Source organism: Filicampus tigris, chromosome 7, assembly GCF_054856515.1.
Source record: "Filicampus tigris isolate MCC_2025a chromosome 7, RoL_Ftig_1.0, whole genome shotgun sequence".
NCBI lineage: Eukaryota > Metazoa > Chordata > Actinopteri > Syngnathiformes > Syngnathidae > Filicampus > Filicampus tigris.
The window spans coordinates 23,637,566-23,660,294 of NC_141223.1; the positions used below are offsets into that span (position 1 = coordinate 23,637,566).

The 22,729-nt window shown below is 41.5% G+C and overlaps 1 protein-coding gene across 2 annotated transcripts; it reads left to right on the forward strand.

Annotated features, from left to right (window-relative positions):
* The first annotated feature begins 2,486 nt into the window (after positions 1 to 2,486).
* Positions 2,487 to 21,897, forward strand: tmem91 (transmembrane protein 91). 2 transcript variants are annotated; one of them, XM_086036406.1, is made up of 6 exons: positions 2,493 to 2,650; positions 9,161 to 9,199; positions 9,583 to 9,634; positions 9,938 to 12,031; positions 15,945 to 16,091; positions 18,311 to 21,897. In XM_086036406.1, exons 4-6 carry the CDS (start codon positions 11,621 to 11,623, stop codon positions 18,464 to 18,466), a joined length of 714 nt encoding a protein of 237 aa, XP_085892532.1. In that variant the 5' UTR covers positions 2,493 to 2,650; positions 9,161 to 9,199; positions 9,583 to 9,634; positions 9,938 to 11,620; the 3' UTR covers positions 18,467 to 21,897. The 2 variants fall into 2 exon arrangements, with proteins under 2 accessions (XP_085892531.1, XP_085892532.1); XM_086036405.1 differs by lacking the exon at positions 9,161 to 9,199 and having other exon boundaries at positions 2,487 to 2,650.
* The last annotated feature ends 832 nt before the right edge of the window (positions 21,898 to 22,729 follow it).

The following is a 22,729-nucleotide window of genomic DNA, read 5'->3' on the forward strand; positions in this document are numbered from 1 at the left end:
ATAAGTGTTAATCCATTCATTTTTAGCCATCTCTGGGGGCGGCCATTTTGTCTTCTGTCGACTGAAAATGACATCACAACTGCTCACAATGACCAATCACGGCTCAGATTTAGAGAACAGGTCAGCTGTGATTGGCTGTTGTAAGCAGTTGTGATGTCATTTTCAGTCGACAGAAGACAAAATGGCCGCCCCCAGAGATGGCTAAAAACAAGTGCATTTTGCTACTTAATTTATATTCCACAAACGCAAAATTAATCAGAATGCTGTGTTTCAACTAGTGGGCCTGCTGGGAACATATTCTTGAAAAAAATATGCTGAATAACCCAATTTTTTGGTTCAAATTGACCCAAGTCTGGGTCGGTCCTTTTTTAACACAACAATTGGGTCAAATTTAACCCAAAAATAGTTATTTTTGACCCAACTGTTTTTAGTGCGCACACACACACACACACACACACACACACCCACACACACACATACACGTACACACACAACCACCCACGATGCAAAACAACCAACCACTAAGCACCACCCCACCCCCCCCCCCCCCTCCATCTTTTGTTCTACCACCTCTTTATGTTGATTGCTCACGCCTGCTGAGCAAATTTGCACATTACTATATTTTTGGGTAGGGTGGGCGGATGGACGGATGGACAAATAGACTGAAAGAGAAAGCAAAAAGAAAGGATAGATGCAATGACAGACAAAGGATGGAAAGTACAGATGAGAGAAAGAGGCTAGATGATGGACAGAGTCAGACAGAATGGATAGATGGTAAGAAAAGAAACGATAGACGATTCCATAGGATTCTTGCTACATGGTGTACAATACGATGTAACTATTTTAAAATGTAACGATTCGATTCGGTTCAGTGGGATTACGATTTGACTGGATATAAACCCACTAGTTGAAACAGGGCATTCGGATTAATATTGTGTTTGTGGAACAAGTGTTAATCCACCAATCACGGCTCAGATTCAGAAAACAGGTCAGCTGTGATTGGTCGTTGTGAGCAGTTGTGATGTCATTTTCAGTCGACAGAAGTGACAAAATGGCCGCCCCCAGAGATGGCTAAAAACGAGTGAATTAACACTTATTCCACAAACACAATATTAACCAGAATGCTGTGTTTCAACTAGTGGGCCTGCTGGGAACATACTCTTGAAAAAAATATGTTTGGGTTGACTTCCGCTTTAAAGTGGAAGTCAATCCAAACATATTTTTTTTTGAACGATATGATTCAAGGATGTAATGATTTCAAAATTCAGCAATTCGATTCTCTTTGAATCGTTTTTGTTGCACCCATCCATCCATCCATTACCTATACCACTTGTCCTCACAAGGGTCGCGGGCATGCTGGAGCCTATCCCAGCTGTCATCGGGCAGTAGGTGGGGGACACACTGAACCGGTTGCTAGGCAATCGCAGGACACATAGAGACAAACAAACATCCGCACTCACAATTACACCTAGGGGCAATTTTCGGGTGTCCAATCAACCTACCATGCATGTTTTGGGAATGTGGGAAGAAACCGGAGTGCCCGGAGAAAACGCACGCAGGCACGGGGACAACATGCAAATTCCACACAGGGGTCGAACCCACGACCTCTGAACTGTGAGGCGGGCGTGCTAACCAGTTGATCGCCGTGCCGCCCTTTGTTGCACCCATACCAGACAAATTAATGGAGAGGTAGACAGATAAAAAGAATGTAAAAATGGCTAGAAACAAATGACGGACAAACAAAAAGATGGATGGACAGATGCTAGTAAGAAAGGATGGACGGAAAGTCAGAAAGTCGGATTGATAGTGACCGATCAATAGATGGACAGAGAGAAAGAATGGGTAGATGTTAGAAGGGGATATGGCATCATACTTAATTGTTCTACTGCACATTGATATTTGAAAATTACACACATTATAAACAATGCAGTCCGACCGTAAAAAAGAAATCGACTTTCAACACACACACACACAAACACACACATGCAGACATACGCTAACCTTAAAGCCCTCCCGCCTGCATGTCTGGTCTTAACCCCAATCCTAATTCCAACCCAAAATCAAGCCTTGACCTTCATAATCCTCTTAAACAAGTAAGAAAAGGCAAAATGTCCTCACGTAGCATGCTTGTTGCTTTTCCCCCCTGCAGTAATCGAAACACCAAACCCACACGTTTAAAGAACGAGGTTTTAGGACCCAGTAGTCATGGAGCTGCAAAGCGGAGGAGGAAAACTGCAGTATGTGGAAACTGAGCGATATTGAGCGAGAGAGAGAGAGAGAGAGAGAGAGAGAGAGAGAGAGAGAGAGAGAGAGAGAGAGAGAGAGAGTGAGAGAGAGAGAGAGAGAGAGAGAGAGAGAGAGTGATAGAGAGAGAGTGATAGAGAGAGTGATAGAGCGTCACAGGGAAGTTGGGGAGTCAGGAGAGAGGAACGCCATGCTCCCTCCACTGAGGAGGAGCCAGGAGGAGACGAGGAGGAGGAGGATGACGGGGGAGGAGGCGACGCGCGGGGGGGAAGGGACTCCGTTGCAGCACTGACGTCCTACCGTGCACGCCAGCGTGGATGCAAAACAATGCAGGACCAGTGGCCGATTGTCTTCTCTGGCTGACGATTCATCGAGCGGGCACAGAAGCCGACGTGCCAACCTGAAGGTGAGGCAACAATATGCCAAGATTATTCATTCGCCACATGCGGTCGCACATCATTCACTTGAATTGTGTTGCTCCTTTTTATGACATCCATTTATTATATTTGTGTTTACATTTGTTTTTTTTAGCGTCTGGATACAGTATTTATTCCTATGAGTGTCATTCATTGCAATGTATGTTCATAGTGTATGTTAACAAAATTAATAATAATACACACAAGGTATGTAAGAATAATCAAACTGAAAACTTATATACACTATTTTTATATTTTGTGCATCATAATACACTGTATTCAGAATACACTCACTTATACATATGTATATGTATACTATAGGTATATACAATACTAATGACATTACATATATGATGATAATAATACTAATCTACATGATCAAAATATACAATAACAATATACTCATATACAGAGGTTATAGATGTAGACATACTGTATAATAATAATAATAATAATAATAATATAATACGACACGGGTCTAATTACAGTATTGTATAATACACTGTATTACATATTCACACTGTATATGTGCATACTACTCCTAATACTGCTACTACAATGATAATAATAGGAATCAAATAGTAGTAGTAATAATAATAATAATAATAATAATAATAATAATAATAATAATCACACAAGGTGTATCATAATAAAAATGCATTGTATTCTATATAGTCACATACAGTGTGACATGTACATCCACCCATGAATTATTGATTAGGGAAAACTTGTGATCACAGAGGAGGATATTTAATTTGAATAAAACGTTTAAAAAATAATAATAACAATACAATAAAGTACTAAAAAATACTTTAAATTAATTTTTTAGGTCATACGATGCTTGGTTAAAAACAAATGAGGACAGAAAAAATGCTGAATGATATTAGATCGACATGACCACGACTTTAAAATGGAATACGTCTTTTTGATGAACAGAAAAATACGTACAAAAAGATTTCTTTTTTTTTTTTTTTTTTTTGTCCTTCAACTTCATCAAGAAAATAAAGTTGAGTTAAGAAGGTTCATGTCATATGCATTATAAATCATGCTACACGGCAAACTGTGTGTGCAACTTAAATGATGATGTGCCTGCAAATGCAAGCTCATTATCATCATCATTATATGAACTGAGCTAAGTTACACTGACATTGGAAATTCCCCCTTGCTCATGTACAGAAACACACTGGTACCTTTGAAATCAAAAAGACCAATAGCTTGTATTGGTTCAATGCTCCTGTGTAGTCGTGCTTCCATCGGGAAAGGGTTAGGAAAATATGGTAAAACACTTACAGTACAGGATGCGTGTATTCATGCCATGTAACAACAACAAAAATGCAGTACACTGTACACGTTTACCTTGTTTTGTTCCTGTGCATGTCTGCATGTCTGCCTCGCCTGCAACATTATACACACGCTTCTTAAAACGTTGTGTTTTTTTCTAGGGTGTGGTAGACGTATGCGTGAATGTGCACCGAGTGACATCACCCTCGCACTTAAAACGTGTGCACGTTCAGAAGCAGAAGACATGATGAATGCAAAGTGGGTTGAAAAACAGCTGCAGGAGGCAGCGACACACCGTTGGCTCATTTGCACACACACGAGTGGGCGTGCACAAACGACAGCAACGCACTATTGTGCTCTACGCAGAACACTGTGTCCAACACACTTCATTGCTTCATTTTCAGTGTGTGTGCGTGTATTTCAGCGGCTTATACTGCGCACTGTGAGATGACAATACAATAACTTACCACACTACCGCAAAAATACAAATAAGCTTGCCAAGTAGCACCATAACGACCAACATTGAAATCCAGTACGAGCCTTTGTGTTCATCAAAAATGAGGCAAAATAGAGAATATTTAATATTATTGTAAGCTACCGTCCGTCTTGATGCACACTACGGAAATTAATCCTGCACTTAAATACAGTATGGGGGGCGAAACTGTACTTATGTGCTGTATTGTACTCTACATAAGTTCAGTACAATTGAACTATACTAAAAAACTTGAAAAGTAAAACATATCCTGTACAAATAAAACATGATGTTGTACTTTAAAAGGTCAAATAAATGTTGAATTTTAAAAAATGAAGAATACTATAAAATCTTACGCACAGCTTGAACAGTGAAATACAATAAAAAAAAAATACTTCAATTCAAATAAAATATGCTGCACATAAAAGTGGAGTAAAAAATATACCTAACTAAATGTTTGAAAACAAACAGTTCTTGAAAATTAAATGCAAATGTATTGTACTTAAAAGTCAAATACAACCAAACGTCAAAACAAAGTTAAATACAACTGAAACGTACTTAAAAATTGGCTGTACGTAAAAATAAAAAAATGTTTGACATTAACACTGCACTTAAATGGAGGGGCGTACTTAAATAATGAATCAAATAAAATATATTGCAACATACATAAAAATGTTACCTAAATAAATGTTTTGAGAGATTAAACCTTTTATGTTACAAATATGTTTAAAAAAAACGTATATAATGACTAAATTAAAATATTTTGGCCATAATAGCGAAATCAAAGTAGTACCTAAATAAATGTTTACACTCTCGAGGTTGTCCGAGTGCTGTGTGGTGGACCGTGCAATGTTTACCTTTGTCGATTAAGCTTTGCCAGGTAAATCTCTCTGAAGGGCATTGCAGTACAGCAGAACATTTCATCATGAGCACGCAGCTGATGGAAGGAGCACATACAAACATACTTGAACAGGGACGTGCGGGCATTTAATCTGCGGCAACACTACTATGCTTGCACAGCACTGCCAAACTGATGACTGAATAAATGTCCATTAATCACACAGCTTGGCCTGTTGTGTGTGCTGCCGAACTGGTGGAGGGAGGGCATACACACACACGCATACACATACCAAGACAGGGATATAAATAAATGTCTATTTATCATATATCTTGGTTATATCCTAGTAAGCCTCAGAAGACGAGATGGGCGTTCTGATGTGTGTGTGTCCCGAAATTGGATGGAGGGAGTGTATACACACACATAGAAAGATATGGATATAAATAAATGTTGATTAAGTCCTAATTTGACATACCGGGTAGTACGGCAAAGAAGTGAGGTTGGGCTTTCATTGGTTTGTGCTGCTGAAGGAGGGAGTGCATACATACACTCTAAAAATAGTTGGGTTAAAAATAGCACAATTTTGGGTCAAAAATGGACCAATCCACTACTTGGGTCAATTTGATCCAACTCTCTGAGTAAAAATGGGTATTTTTCTACAAAACAACCCCAAAAATTGGACTGGTTTCTACAAAACGCAAGAAAGTGGGTCAAATTGACCCAAATAGTGGATCGTCGTCAAATTGTGTTATTTTTAACCCAACTGGTAAGGTTCAGAAGGAATGTTGGCCACTCAGTTGTATGTACTCCCAAACTGAAGGTGGGAGCGCATATACACACATACTATTGCAAGAAAGTAAACCCACACACTAAAAAATGCTGTAAAAAAAGTTGTTTTCCTAAACCACTTGCTGGATTTGGAGCAGATTGGGTGACTTTTACTCAAGGTTGGGTTCATTATTTTGAGCCAGCAGATTGGGTTCAAATTGGATTTGGCCGGGCTGAAGAGCTGAAGCTAGTCACCATTTTGGACACACATCTTGTGTACATGAGTAAATTGAATGTTACATTCGGAGAAAATATTGGCAGCTGGATGCCTCAGTGGGTAATACTTGGTTGGTTAACATCCAGTTGGATCACTAGGCATGACCTTTAAGGGTAGGGAACTCCGGTCCCTCGAGAGCCACATCCTGCCTGTTTTGTATCCCTCCCTACGACAGAGCTGGCGCTGACGGTTCTAAAACAGCTGTGACGGACTGTAATAATGAGGGACGCGTGGTAAAAAATAACAATGACGGAGTGACAGACTGACGATGACAGATTTAGTCGGCTTGAAATGACAGCCTGACGGTGCCGGACAGGTGGCCCGGCCGTTGGCGAATGACGGACTGGCAAAATTTACTGACACGCCCACCTCTGATTTTAACCCAGCAGTTTTAAGAGTGCAGTATGACATCATTCAACCATCCTTCAGAGAGTGTCAAATAAATAGCCTGCACTTCACTTCTCATGCAGCCAGCTCAGTGCGTTTCCATAGGAACAGGAAATTATTTTGCAAATGGCAAGAAAGCTGCGTGCAACCTTTTTTAAAAAATCGTCTTTATCGCAGAGATGAAATCAATAGGTCCGTTTATGTTCCACTTCTACCCCCCCCCCCCGTGGCGTGTCTCAGAGGATGGCCGCTCGGCTCTGATTGGCAGAGGGCACGCGTACGTGTGTTTTCATTCGTGACTGTGATTTCCAGTAGCCCGTCCCTGGCCGCTCGTTTGTGCACGAGCTTGACTGGTTGACCAATTACCTCCAGCGCTGCGCATTGTGTACTTGCTCGTGCGCTGAAACACATGGAGTGAGACTGCAGAGTGGCTGAAAATCAGACAAAGTCAGCAGCAGCAATAGCAGTTTCGCTTCCCTTTCCCAATCTACCTCAAGGTTTGCCTCAATGATAGGCTAGCGTACGAGATCCTTTGTATAAATGCTTTCCCATAGGAAATAATGGAAATAATAATCATCTTTTTGCCCTCATAAAAGCTTTATTAACTTTCCCAGCAATGTTTTGAATCAGTGATTCTCAAACTGGAGAGTTATAGCTTGGGGCTGTGAAAAATAATTACCAATTTTTTTCATTCATATGGGATTTAGGGGTACACACGGTAGTTTAATTGGCATTAAGATTATTATGGCATCCTTGGAAAAATTTCTCCCTGGGCCCAAAAGGTTTGAGATCCCCTGTTTTAATTATCATTATAAAAAAATGAAATTATCATAACGCAAAGTAAGTAAAACAAAATTACCCACTTACCCGTTGAAGAGGCCTGAGCAATACTGTAACCTCAAGTAGCAATCCCAAAGACTTTCTGCAACAGTGAGATAATCACAAAGTAAGGTCAAACATGTATCATGGGTATGCATCATGTAGTATCTGTACTGTAAATTCTGTATCGGCCAGCTATGAATCACATATCCATCAGGTGTCATCGTGAATCACTATGCATCTATCGATTCGGTATCGGTCATGTATCAGTCAGGTATCATCATGTATCAATTCTGTTCCGGTAAATCCTTTAACCTCAGGTATTATGTATCATTACGTATCCATCAGATATTATCAGAGCTGGGAATTCCATCTATCTGACGGAGCGGTCCGTCTATCCGTCACTGACGGATGCCCGTTTTGCTGACGGTTGACGAATGACGGGAAAAATGTTCAAATAGACAGATTAAGCATCGATGGAAACCCAGTCCGACATTCGTCGCAGTCCGTCATTAGCCTTAATTTTCGCAGGGTTGCTTCGATGGCCGCCGCGAGCGCGGAGAGGAAGATAGTGAGTTGTTGTTTCTTGGGGGACAGATTTGAATGAGGGGCCAGGCTGTGGACAGGCTTTCAAAGTGCAGTGAGTCACTATTTCTGTTCAAATATTGTCCAGCGGGGGCGGGGGGTGTGCTAGTGAAAGTTTAGTCGGACTCGCCGACAGATGGCCGTTTAAAACTACCTAGAGGCGAACCGGCCTATAGACGGGTACTATTTTTGTTCCGCCCGGAACAAAGATTTTTCATTTTGAGCGGGAGGCTGGGACAAATTAAAAACATTTGCATTCATTTCAATGGGGAAAGACCATTTGAGGTGTGAGCGTTTAGATTTCCCAGAGTAGTCACGGAAGGAATTAAACTCGTATGTCGAGGTACCGCTGTACATTGGTTTTACGATAAATTATATCTTGGAATAAAAACACTGGTGATGTATTATTTACAACATCAACGTAACTGTGGAGACTGCTGGTGTATGTATACTGCGCACTGTGAGATGAAAATAAGTAGCGATATCAATATATTGCATCATTCAGGCCTGGTAGTTAAAACACGCATTGTCCTGATTGAATAAAAGCACGGGGGTGAGTCACAGGGGGAAGACTCTTGTTACACAGTGTTTTGTGATTTGTGGCAGCGTCCTTGTCGCCTCCCTTGTGGCACCTTTATTAGCGTTGTAGAATGCAAAGAGAAGGATGAGGAGGACAAGGAGGCGGGTGGGCGTAATAATCTGAATGCATCGTTACTGGAATGAAGATGCGGTAGTTGGGAGTGTGTGTGTGGATGGGAGAATAGCAAGCATGGATCCAATCGGTGCAAGTGAAGTACAAGAAGAAAGCTGCTTGATGATGCAATCACAGGTTCTTCCTCTCCCGGGTGCAATGGAATGCTCCATTAACGTGCTATTGATTGCCTTCATGCTTCACCCCGAAACTGCAGCATCTTCCCCGTGACACGAGAGAATCATGTCTTCTTGCAGCTAAGCAACTATAGTGGATTGTGATATCCCACGATAGAAAAAGTAAACATATATCATTAAGTAAGCATTAGATCACCATCTTCGTTAAATGTCCTTCTTTTTTTTTTTTAACATGTATTTATCAGTCCTGCATCATGATGTAAGATCTGCCATGTATCCGTAAGGTAACGTGACGCATCTACCGTGCATTCATCATCTACAATCACTTCATCATCTATGATCAATATATAATCACGTATTGGTCATCTGTCTATCACAAATCCATCCAGTGTCCGTTATGTATCCCCATGTATTGTATCTATCAATCCTTGATCAGCCATCTAGCAATCGTATGCTCACCATGTATCTAGTCTGTTTTGCACACGTTTACGTTCATCTGCATGAATGTATCATGACTCATGTTGCATTTAATACGGGTAGGCCATTCACCTTCTATTCTGGTGTGTCATATTTCAAAATAAAACAAACGGACATATTTTTAAGACTTGTTGTGCCAAGTTCTCAAATGCAGTTGTGTTTTTATATAACCCCTCGTGTGTCTCTGCAGAGCTCTTCCTGATCTTATTTGAGGACGCCTGGAACACATCAAGCTGAACTAAGTAAGTGTTACAGTCTATTGATCCAAAAACGAACTTTCTAAACTCTGAGCGAGTGCTGTTTTACCCAAAGGTCCACTTTATATAACGCTTATGTAGAACACATCTGCTGTGCTCCAGAATTGAATTAAAAGTTCCTCTTTGGGATTTTGCGGGTTTTTACACTTCACTCAGCAGTCTTCACATAGATTGACTTTAAAAAGGAAATCGTGATATACTATCGATGCGCATTGATCAGTGAAACAATCGTTTCTTGATCAAGGTAACGTTGACGCTGAAATGTGTTTGTTGCTTTCTCTTTAATAGGCCACCTCCTCGTCCTCTTCTTCCTTGTGGCAGCTCGAATAAAGAGCCCGGCGCTCCTCATTTGTCTCGACTTAAACCTTGTGAAGTTGGACGGACTACATTAAAAATACACGTCCTGGAGGAGCCATAAATCAACACGGATCTTTGATTTCTTCATGATGACGTGGTGCAGCGATGAACACTGTATGCCGGCGGGCCGGGTGACCTGCCGATGCGTACCGTAGGATTCTATTTCTGGAGCCTCGTTGCTTTTACAGATTAACTGCCCTGCAATATGGCCCCAATCCGCCCATGGTGCCACGAGTTTGACTGATGCTCGGGCATAATCGACACGCAGCAGTTATCGGTGCAGTCGTCTGAAACACATCATCAAGCCATCCAGTTCCTTCTATTTATTCTGTCCAGTGTGACAGGACAGCAGGACTGCCGGCTGACTCCGGGCGAAAGGCATATCAAAAACTGAATTGGTCGCAGGTCAATCGCAGGACACAGAGGCCGACGACGAACCTGCACCTCGAAAATCACAAAAGCTTGTCCGTTAATTGGCATTCCTCAGCCCTTAATTTGAGAACTTTTGCTCAAACTATTGACAGTAAATTTGATGTGATACTATTATACCCTGCATTGGTCGTTAGTCAATCACATCAGTTTATAGCGATATAAAGAGAAAAACCTGAGCATTTAAATCTGCTCTCAAGTGTAATCCATTCATTTACACTCATTCCCACCCAGCACTTTTTTTCCGATCCACGACGGAAAGCATTGATGTGATAGCCCTGAACCCTGGATTGGCCCATCAGCCAATCGCAGGGCACATAGAGACAGATAACAAACCTGCACCACAAAATCGCAAAGTTATTCGGGATTTTACCATCAGTCCTCAACTCTCATTATCTCCCAAAAAAAGAGAAATAGACTAGAATTTAAATCAAGACTGTTACCGAGTGTTATCCATTTTTTGTAGACATTCCTCAACTGCCAATTCCACCTAGAACTTTTTTCTTACCCTGCATGGGAAGGATTGATTTGATAATCCCACATCCTGGATTGGTAACCAGTCAACCACAGGGCACATGGAGACAGACATCTGGAAATCGCAGCAAGTTCTGAGTCTTTTACATTAGTTTGTGGTCATTCCACAACTGTTTCCACAGCAGAACCTTTTTTGCAAACTTGTATGCAAAGGAAGGATAGATGTGATAATCCTGCATTGGTCGCCAGTCAGTCGCAAGGCTCGGAGACGGACAACAAAACTGAGCATCTAAATCGAGACGGTTCAGAGTCTCATCCATTCATCGCGACTATTTCTCAACTCTCAATTCCACCAAATCCTTTTTTCTACCGCTACATCACAACATTGTGTTCCGTTAGGATCGGGATTGTTCCAGGATTTCCAAAGACAATTATTAGAAAGGAGACGTGTATTGGAAAACCAAACACTTGAAGATCAGAGGCTTTGGAATTCTTCATCCCTAACCTGCAGGGGACAACGGATATAACACGCGTTGTCGTCCTCTGCAGCTGAGCTTTCACCAAGAGAGAAATCATAGAATTGGATTAAAAATGGATTATCGCTGAAACACTAGCAGACGGCAAAGCATATAATCCCATTGTGCACTGCTCGGGGGAGCCACTCTGATTCTGTAGATTACATTTTGGCGTGGATGCCAGTCAAAGGCAGCGATGGAGAGCCGCGACGAGCTGGAGCACCCTCTACTGGGAGAAAGCCCCCATCCGCCATCGGGACCGGCTCCTGGGGGAGTCTTCAAAGGAATGCTGGTCAAGTGCGAGGAAGACATGGCCTACCCTCCTCTGGCATGGAGGGGCTACTGTGGACACCCTCCGGATGTTCAGCAGCCGCATCAGCTTCTGGACCCGTGTTCCTTGCCCCGCACGTTCGAGTCCTTCTACCCGACTGCGCCCATCTGGAGCCACGGCGACTCGCTGCTCAGCAAGGACTACCTGGAGACCACCTTTGTGGACATCGGGCCCGGAGCCACGCTGGAGAGGAAGCTGCTGGCCGAGGCGCATGGTGACTTCCACAGCGCCTCCTACAGCATGGACGACGAAGACGACCTGCTTCCCGACTCGGACGTAAGTTGCCGTGTTGCCTGAAAGTTCCATGTTTGTCTGCTTTTACTTGATGACATTGCAGGATAGAGTGTGGAAGACGGTGGTTCTCAAACTAGGATCCCTGGACAAGATATTTGGGGCCTGCAAAATCATTTCCAAACACGACACAATAAGACAATTACTCCACCCGACCTCAGCTGCTTCAGACCAGTTGAAAGCTCTGATGTGAATCATAAAAACAAGAGGACGATTTTATTGATCCACAGCGGGGAAATTCCCCGAGTAAAGACATTATTCACTCATTCAATGCCATCCATTTGCAGCGCAGCTAAGCTCCTCAGTGTCAGCCATTTCGAGGATTTTGACCCATCTTTGAAGGCCCACAGAATATTGTGTTTTATGACTATATAGACATGGAACCTACCAAAAGAAAGATTAGACTCTCTTCTTTCATAAGAAAAAGAAGTTTCTTTCTGGCATTCTGCTGCAGTAGAACATGGGCAAGTTTCACCCGAAAATCCTGTTTCTGGAAAAAAAATTGAGAAATCGAGGGTTTTGTGAAAAGACTTATATATAAACTATAAACTTGTAAATTTCAACTTTGACCCCAATGTTTTTGCTTTGATGACACCTCATACATATAAACAGTACTTTTCTTATTTTAAAACCCCGAAACAATTCTAAAAAAGCAACTTTGATGCAAAAAACAAAAAATGTATGAAGATTGTGCTACATACTGGCAATGGGTCTGATAAACGACACTGGTGACATCTTCGGGCGATTGCACGACATTACAACGCTTCCCAAGCCTGAAACTTTGTGATTAATTGCGTCAGAGCCTTGTGCTCAAATGCACACAAAAAACGCATTTCTTGAGTTAACTCGATGTTGGGGTGTACTAGTAGATTACAAAAACGATTTAAAACGATTACACTTCAGAATCATTTATTCTTGAATAATAGCTAACTTTTTTATTCTTATGGCATTTAGGGGTACATGTGGTAGTTACGTTTAATTGGCAGTGGGATTATGAGTAGGTCCTTGTAAATATTTCTCACGAATGGACACGTCAAACAAAAGAAACCTGTCAATTGGTCCATAACATGGCCCCTTTGAAGTGTGACATTCCCGCCATTCCATAAGCCTCAAATGTAACATTATAAGGCAGACAAGATCTAATGGTACTTAGAGTTTGTAAATTGTGAGTTTGAGAAACCAAGCAATAGTTCATCACATCATTTAAATGTGTGACACATCCTCTGCTGCTGGAGAAAGATAACTACATTATATGCACAAAAGCGTCTCTCGACTTATTAATAGACGCGAGCTAGCAAAGTATTTTGGGGACAGCGGCAAGGCAAAGCTGTCAAGGAGTCACATTGCATGAAGCTTGGCAGGTAACGAATGTAAAATGACAGCTCTGTTCCAACGGCCAACGACGTGGCCATGAGGAACATGCACTAAATAAGAGAAGAAGAATGAATATGACAAGTTAAATCAGTATCCCACAATAAGCAATTTTACCTTTGTTTTACATGCACTGCCTAAACACAAGTTTTTGCTCCTCAAGGACAGACAAAAAGCTCATTTGGAATTCTGGCGGCGGTGCAGTCATGCAAAAAGTGCGGGCTTGCGGGAAGGAAACCTCGCCGTGACCTCAAAGGCAACACGGCATCTTCTTCTCCTTCGTCGCACACAGCGAAGCCCAAAACGTTTTGCAAAAGAAAATGGCGGACGTTGAAGGATTCAAGTGGACAGGAACAACCCAAGCACAAAATCGCATTATTTATACTTCAAACATGAGCACTATTATCTAGATGCCATTTTTCCATACAGCTCCTGTATCTTGATGACACATATCGAAAAGCGGGACTAATTTGACAATTTTCTCTCCTTAAAATTGAAATCAGCCAAGACCCGAATCTCAGATGTGTCTCTGAAAGATTATCCTGGATGAATATCCTGTGGTGTGGGTTGTGTTACGATGACTATTTATTAACAGATGACTAAACTGGTGAACACATTTTTACAAAATGTTTGAATTAGAGATGCAAGTTAACTTTTCTAGATTAATCTTCTGTGCTAATTTGGACCGATTCTGTCCTCATTTTTTCTCTTGCACATCAGGTTTTCATAATAATAACAATAATATAATAGGTCATATAGTAATATAGTGTATTTACAGTAGTAATATTGCTGAATTAAGGGTTAGGTTCGGTGACAGGTGGAATTTTTTTCTGAAACGTCATAGCTATTTTTAGAGAATCATCAACATGTATGATTGAGGGGCTAGTCATGTTATGACAAAAACGTTTTGGGCTATACAAGCCAAGAAAGGTTGGGAACCACTAGCTTAAAGCATTACAACACCGCCAACGTTGATTCTAAGCCGTCTACTGCATCTTGCATTGTTTGGTAGCATTCAGTAAGTTAGCACGAAATTGACTTTTTTGGGTGGGGGTGGGGGGTGGGGGGGGGGGGGGTTGGGGGGGGGGGGTAAATGTCTTTATTTTGTTTAGTTTGACAGTAAACTTCAACTGGGAGGGGCATTAAACAGCTTGAAGCCTCTTTTTGAATAATTGTTCACTACCAAATTGCGGCCTGTGGTGAAATGACTTGAGTTGACCTAACTTTGCTTAAATCTTTAAGATGTTAAAAATTGGGATGTGTGAACACCGCATCAAATGCTGCAGGGGTGCCTAATATTACGGCCGGTATGCTAAGGCTGCAGCTGCATCATTTGCACAGGCGCATTCACGTGACAAACCAAAGCATACAGGAAGTCAGATTGAATAAACCTTCACTCGCCAATGACGCGTGAGTCACGAGCAACCTGTCAGAGCTCGTTCGGGCTAGCCTCATCCAGTCACATGACCTCATTCAATCACATGGCACCAGCAAAGTTTCAGTGCTGCCAGACATAAACACCTCCTAGGCCTCTTTTAGAGCAGAAATAACATCAATCGCACAGGATTAACAATGAATACTATTCATTTTGTTTTGTACCATTGTGTTGTGTCATTGTTTTGTATTATATGACATTCCCAACGGATTTCCTGCGGGAAACTAACCAATTTCACTTAACTTCTCCGTTTATTATTATTCATTCACTACAAATAATGTTTCTTTGTTGATCTAGCTGTACCAGTGGCGAAGAGTGACAGGCAGAACAATTAAATGCTCTTCCACTAGATGGCAGGAGGCACAACTAACCTGTGTGTGCACCCGTTGCCATTCATATAACAATAATAATAACTAGAGGTGGGAATCTATGGGTACTTCACTATTCGATCCGATTCAGAGGCCCACGATTTGATTCAATTCCGATTCAGAGGCCTGTGATTCGATTCGATTCCGATGCATCACTACATTGGCTTACATTTCTAGTCTAGGAAAAACTCAAGGAAGACCGATGATTTATATTTCACACTTTGACTTTGCTGTGCTCGTATGAGGTTTTGCTTTTTCCGCCATCTTGTCACGTATTAGCTTAGCTTAGCACAGGCATCTGACGTACAAACACACTTAATCACTTGCCCATGCTTTTAGTTTTTTATGGAAACGTTAAATATCGATTATTAATACCTATGAATCGATTCACAATCTTTTTAATACGTCGAACGATGCATTGAAAAAATGATTATTGTTCCCACCCCTAGTAATAACAGTGTTAAACTAAACAGGCTAATATTTCACACCAAGGAAGTCAATTTGTGTGTAAACCGAGAAAAGATCACATTTTTTAAAAAAATGCAAATTATGCAAATTCCACTTTAGGGTCGGCCGGTAGTGACATTTTGTATGGCCAACTATGAAAAAAAAATACAATAAAATCACTATTCAGGGGTTAAGTACCAGAATTAAAGAATAAAATAAAATCATGTCAACTGACCGTCCTTTCTGACCTCCCGCCTGTTTCCACTCGCGCCCTCAGGACTCGTCCATGGAAGATTTCAGCGATAGCGACAGCGAGAGCAACTTCCCCCTGATGATCCCTCAGGACTACCTGGGCCTCGCCTTCTTCTCCATGCTCTGCTGCTTCTGGCCCCTGGGCATCGCCGCCTTCTACCTCTCGCAGAAGGTAAACACACACACGCGCGCATACACACATTTGTACCAAACTGATGAGATGTAACCCGGCACTTCAGTCGGCAGCGATGGACTAACAACAGCTTCACTGTTTTAAGTGCAACACAAGTGCAGGGATTACATAGATTTGCAGGATTAAGTTAGCTACAAAGGATCAAAACACACAAAGACTGTGAGCACAATTTTAAGATGTAAAACAAATGTTAGGAAAGAAGGGATTAAATGTCAAAGTCTGGGATTTTTCAGGTCGAGTTTGTTATTGTGTCGAGAGCAGTGGTGCTCAAACTGTGGCCCATGGGGTTCAGTGAGCCACATCATGGTTGTCGGCAAAGTCATTTGCAATAAATGAAATGTATGTACTGTAGGTGCACCGGTAAAATGAACACATTAAAACAATAAACCATTGAAAAATGAAAAATTCTGACATGACTGCGAAACATCACATAAATCTGAAATCCCTGCATCAGTGACATTTCTTAAATCCTTTGGAGCACAAAAGATATAAAATACACTCATGAGTTCAAACATTTATATAATAGACAAATGATTAATAAAAGGGTAGAAAAAAGACACGGCGGAATGACTTTTGCTCTAATAACAAATGATTTGTTATCGGAACATTATGACTAATTTTTTGTAATAATTCCTACGGCATCGAGGGGTACAGGAAGTAGTAGTTATGTTTAATTGCCGCTTGCAATAAAAGGCGGCCTTTGGGAAAATGTAATGGGTCAAAAAGTGGAAGAACACCTCGTCTAGACTTAGAAAATAGAACGGGGGACAACAGCTCTGTAAAAGTCCAATTAACGCTTCTGTAAAGCGAACTAGCAGACAGTTGCAAAGGCCATCCTATTGAATCAATGGCCTTCATTAAGATTTAATTAGAGTCATAACAAGAAGCCTCAAGGTGACAGAGCACCAAGAGAGTCATCAAGTGGAGGCAGAAATGGCGAGGCGGTTAGAGTCAAAGAAAAACATGCAGCAAAAGAGCCTCATCGCAACAGTAACAGCTTCAGCATATATTCAGCATTTGACACAGTTTCAGCTGTAAATATACCACAAAATACAATCCCCCAAACGTTGAACATCGTTTTAGAAATGTCACATTAAGAAGACCTGATTGCAGCGTAGTTGTGTCAACCTCCCAATTTGCTAGATTCTGTGTTAAAGACGCAAGCAAAGAAAAGATCTTCTCAGAAGTCTCTGAAAGAGTTGATACTAGTTGCGAAGCAGAGAAATGCACACCTTGACTTTGACACGCACAGCACCCGTCGCCGAACTTCATCGGTGTTGTTCACACAGAACTGCAATCAGGGGAAAATTCCCGCCTTTAATAGGCAGGGTTAAAGGGGCCTTGGACTAGCGAGGGAGTGATGAAGTGATGAACGAGCCGCAACACAGAAAAAACTCAAACTGAATGTTTCATTAGCGTCCGTCTCATCAAATCTGCTGTGTTGTCATTTTATCAGATCCCTAAAGCAGGGGATGTCAAGCTTTTTGGATCCTGGAGCCCCTTACAGGAGAGAATGTTTCCAAAGACTCCCCTCTTGCAAGCGCTTTACCCTTAAAAAAGTCCTTGTATATAAAAGTATCTTACCGGTGTGCATTTTTAATTATTTATTTATTTATATCTCTATTTATTTCTCTATTTATTTATTTCTCTATTTATTTATTTACCTAGATTTGTTGATTTACTTATAAATCTGCTATGTGTGGTCTAACACTTGAATTCCACCCTTGGCGAATTATCTTTCTAGGATTTTATCATCCGACTTACCTGTCTCTAACTGTCATCCTAATGAACTACAACTACCTTTTGTGCTACAAAATGCCATTTGAATTAAAAACTTTGTCCTATTTTTGACCCCCCAAAAAATCTAATTTATCATTTATACAAAAAACTGTTGTAATGTAATGTTTAAATGCGCTGGACATTTTACAAAAAATTCCCGGTCCGTTTATCACCTTCCGCCTACAGCCAGGGTAACCTTCCGCCATCCGTCTATGCACCATTTGGTCCGTAATTGTCTAAAGGCCGGTCCGCCTATCATTTTAAACGGGCTTCCGTTAGCGTTTCCGACTGCTAATTTCGACAAACTTAATGCAAATTATTTTGGAGACTACCAAACTACAGCTAGCCGGCTCCATTTTGAGAAAACCACTGCCCTAAAGAAACAGATCACTGACTCAAAGCCTTCTCTCCTCTTTCAGACCAACAAGGCTTCGGCCGAGGGCGACCTCCAGGGGGCCAATGCGGCGTCCCGCCAGGCTCTGTGGCTTTCCGTGCTCTCCATCGTGTTCGGGATCGTCACGTATATCTGCGCCATTGCCGCCCTCATTTCCTACCTGTCTGCCAAGCCACCATAAAAAAATTAGAATAAAAAAATTAAAAAGCTGTGAATGCTCTCCTGGAGCTGACAAAACAAAACAAAAAAGGACCTTGTGCACATACCGTCGACAGGTACTTGTAAAATAATCACATTTTAATGCATCGGCTCCACTACCTTCAACCATAATCAACTGGCCTTTCACTAAGACCCGCCCGCCTTAGGCCTGGTACACACGCAAGAATCGTAAAGCGGAAGTCAACCCAAACATTTTTTTAAGAATATGTTCAATGCACGGCCACTAGTTGAAACACAGCATTCCGATCAGTATTGTGTTTGTGGAATGTGACTTAAGCAACAAAATCCACCCGTGTTTAGCCATCTCTGGGGGCGGCCATTTTGTCACTTCTGTCGTCTGAAAATGACATCAAACACCCTCAGGGCTCAGATAACGATCAATCATAGCTCAGCTTCAGAAAACATTTGAGCCGTGATTGGTCGTGATCTGAGCCCTGATGGTCTGTGATGTCATCTTCAGTTGACAGAAGAGACAAAATGGCCACCCCCTGAGATGGCTAAAAACGGGTGGGTTTTGCTGCTTCACTCATATTTCATTTGTGTGTACCAGGCCTTAGTGACTTGTGTCAAAACAAATCACGACAAAACTCAAGATTCAACAAGATGGAGGACAATAATATTAAGCAGCGAGACATCCCTTAAAGCTGGCTAGCGCTCAACCTGGAACATGTAACTACTTTTGTTAGCTTTGCGGCCAGCCCTTTATTTCTAGTCGATTCATACAAAGGCCAACACAAACGTTGGAACCAGGAACACATTCAGTAGCTAGCCGGCTAGCTCTCTAAATACTATTACAATGATTCAACAGGCAAATCTCTATTCTACACTGTGATTGGCCAGTCTGCATTTAGTGTGGTGTGTCTTAGCACAAGATCAATTCTAAGCTATTCATTTATCTATTCTTAGCGGAAACGCGCTTGATTTACAACCTGCAGCTCCCTGCCGCCCCTCTGGACTCTCGTTAGCTGTACCAAAGTTAGAAGAGAAACACACTGTAGATATCATCCATACGGTAAGAACAAGGGCATCTAAGTGAACTTTAAAGACGCGTGTACGGAGAAGTGGATCCTGGTGGACCTCGCCGTGGGCTGGTGAAGTTCTGAAACCACGCCACAACTCGATTCTTAAAAAAAGAAATAAAAAGAAATAAAAAATCATGAGCGATGAGAAGAATATGGAGTCCAGACTTGACATGGGAGCTTGGGGGGGATGTTGCCACAATATATTTGTATGATTATTACAAAATGCTAATTTGTGACCACAAAACAGGCATAACATGCGCACAAAACACTAATTGACTAAATAAAACTTGAACATGTGGTCGACTGGTTAGCACGTCGGCCTCACATGCAGAGGTCATTGGTTCGAATCCGGCCCCGGCCTTCCTGTGTGAAGTTTGCATGTTCTCCCCATGCCTGCGTGGGTTTTCTCCAGGTACTCCGGTCTCCTCCCACATTCCAAAAACATGCATGGTACCACTGACCACTCGAAATTGTGCCAAGGTATGACTGTGAGTGTGAATGTTTGTTTGTCTGTGTGTGCTCTGTGATTGGCTGGCAACCAGTTCAGGGAGTACTCTGCCTACTGCCCGAAGCTGGTTGGGATAGGCTCCGGCACGCCCACGACCCTCGTGAGGATAAGCGGTTTGGATAATGGATGGATGGACTTGAACATCTGGATAAACTGGACTACACTTTTATTACCTAACTATCCAGCAATGACTCAAATCACTTGTATTGAAGGCATCACTGTAGTCATTTGTATTTTGTGCTCACATTATACCTACTTTGTGACCATGAATTAGTATTTTGTGCGCATGTTTTGCTCAATTCGTCACCACAAATTAGAATTTTGCGCATTATACAGTATCCAAATTGTGGCCACAATGTTTAATTTTTGTCCATGGGGCTGCATTGCAGAACACTGTTGGATGGAAGGAGAGGAACATGGAACACTTAAAAGAATAACAATGTAATTCAGGAAAAAACTATTTACAATTATGTTGACATATTTGCTGAGTAGTCTTCTCCTAATAGTCTGTATCCCACATACACAAGCTAGCATCTTGTGCGCTTGAGTTACCAACTCGTGTCCAGTGAATCCCCGCCTATTCTAAGGTGTTGCAAAGTCCTGGCTAATAGGAAAGTAGTACTGTGAACCCCCATTCGCAAGTTCACCTATGCACATTTTCCCCTGTTGAATCTAATCTTCACTCTTTCTGGAACCAAAGCACTTCCTAAAAGGAAAGTGGTGATTTGTGTTTTTACAGGTTGCAAATGCCACATACAAAATCAAATAATCTGTAAAACACACAGTATATATACTGCAGAACCATAGTTTGGGGTATATTTATGGTTGAAACTATTAATGTGAAAAAATTAGGGGGAGGGGACAAATACAGGTATTTGCCAGTTGGGGTTCACTCTATCCAATTTGTGATGTAGACAAGTATTTTGACATCTTAAATTCACAAACAATACATACAGTGCTTGTAGGTGGCCATGTTTTTTGTTTACATTTGACTGCAATGTCTTGGAGGTGATGTGCAGTATATTGGGATATGTCTGATTTTATTGACATTACACACATTGGTATAGCAATGGAACACACAGCACAGAATCTCTGTGTGGAATCAATATCCAATCACTGGTAATACCTCGCCTTCATCAGGGTTTATCCAACCAACACTATCACACGGGCGCAAGCGATGATCTTGTGCAGACAAGTTACAATCATGCATTTTTACATATTTCACTTTTACACAAGATGCTAACTTGTGTGCTCAGGTTAAAAACCATCATCGCCCATCAGGACCTACTGTATTGAATTTTAAGATATCCAATGTGCAGTGTGAGACAAGATAGCAGGCCCATGAGAGGTGGACGCAAGTGCCAAAAGAGATGGGAGTTAGGTATGTTACATGTAGTGCACTGAGTTTGCAACAACAACAAAAGTGTGCTCAACTATTCCTTTGGGAATTCCAGAGAGACAAAAAGATGTCCAGCATGAGTCCCTCACCTGACTTGGCTTTAGCTTCAGCGTGCCATTAACGAAAGCCAGTGACTATTTTAAGGGAAAACTCCACATTTTCTATGTAGATGTAGTTTTTATAACATAGGGTGCACCGATGATTATCAAGCGTATTGAATAAAAATAGCTGTGTGTGTGAACAGTACACAATGATGACCCATGATACCTCATCAGCTTCCAACCTCCCGACAATCCTCCTCCACCATCTTCTGAGCCCGAGCAGCTTCGGCTGGAACGCTCAATTCTTCTTTCATGATATCTGCACTTCCTCTCCTTTGCCTCACATTCTTCTGTTAAATGTAAACCAAGTGGAAGGCAAAACAGTGAATCCCAATAAATAAAAATGCACTTCTTTGAAATCGAGTTGGCTTCATTTTATGTTTTATTGACTGAAATATTGCCCCAATTGTCCATTTGAGAAAAATAAGCGTCGCACCTCAGACACTGTTAGGAAATCCTTTAACCACCTAATTTTTTAGATTTTAAATTCGGTTGAGAATTTCTGTGGCTCTGATCACGATCAAAATCCTCCTCGATGTCAGGCTTGTCAGCGTCCAAAATCACACGTTGATAGGATTTCGACACAAGTGAAACGTAGTTTGACGATGTTTTCTGTTAAATCTGATGCAAATCAATTAGTTTGCTCTTGGCAATCGAGGTCAGGAATCAGATGGCTCTAGTCTAGCAGATGCTGCCATAGAAAAACATGACTCATAAAAACATACCTTCTACACATGCTCCAACAGGGGCGAACAATTCCCATACATGGATTTGGAATATGGCAAGGATTTACGGTCATTCCAAATTGTCAATAAAACACTGAACTTTTTTTTTTTTAATCCTAACCGATTCTTACAAACTAGGGCTCATTTGATTATTTGAGTTTTCATTCAAATCGACGGAGCTAGACGTGGTTTCAAAATTCCTGCCACGACACACCGAATTCATCCTGCTCCGCAGTGCTGCTTGCTTGCAGCAAGCGTATGACATGATCTGCCTTCCCTGAGTGTGTTTTAAGATGTTTATTGACACGACAGTTGGACCTTTTGCTGTATAACACACAACAAAAATTATCTGAATACAGGAAATTGTTTGTTTCAACATGTACATCGTCAGCAACTCATCAATCCATCGAAAACCCGGCTAGCAAAATTTTGTATGCGCCATCACGGGAGGTATTATAATTACTTCAAAT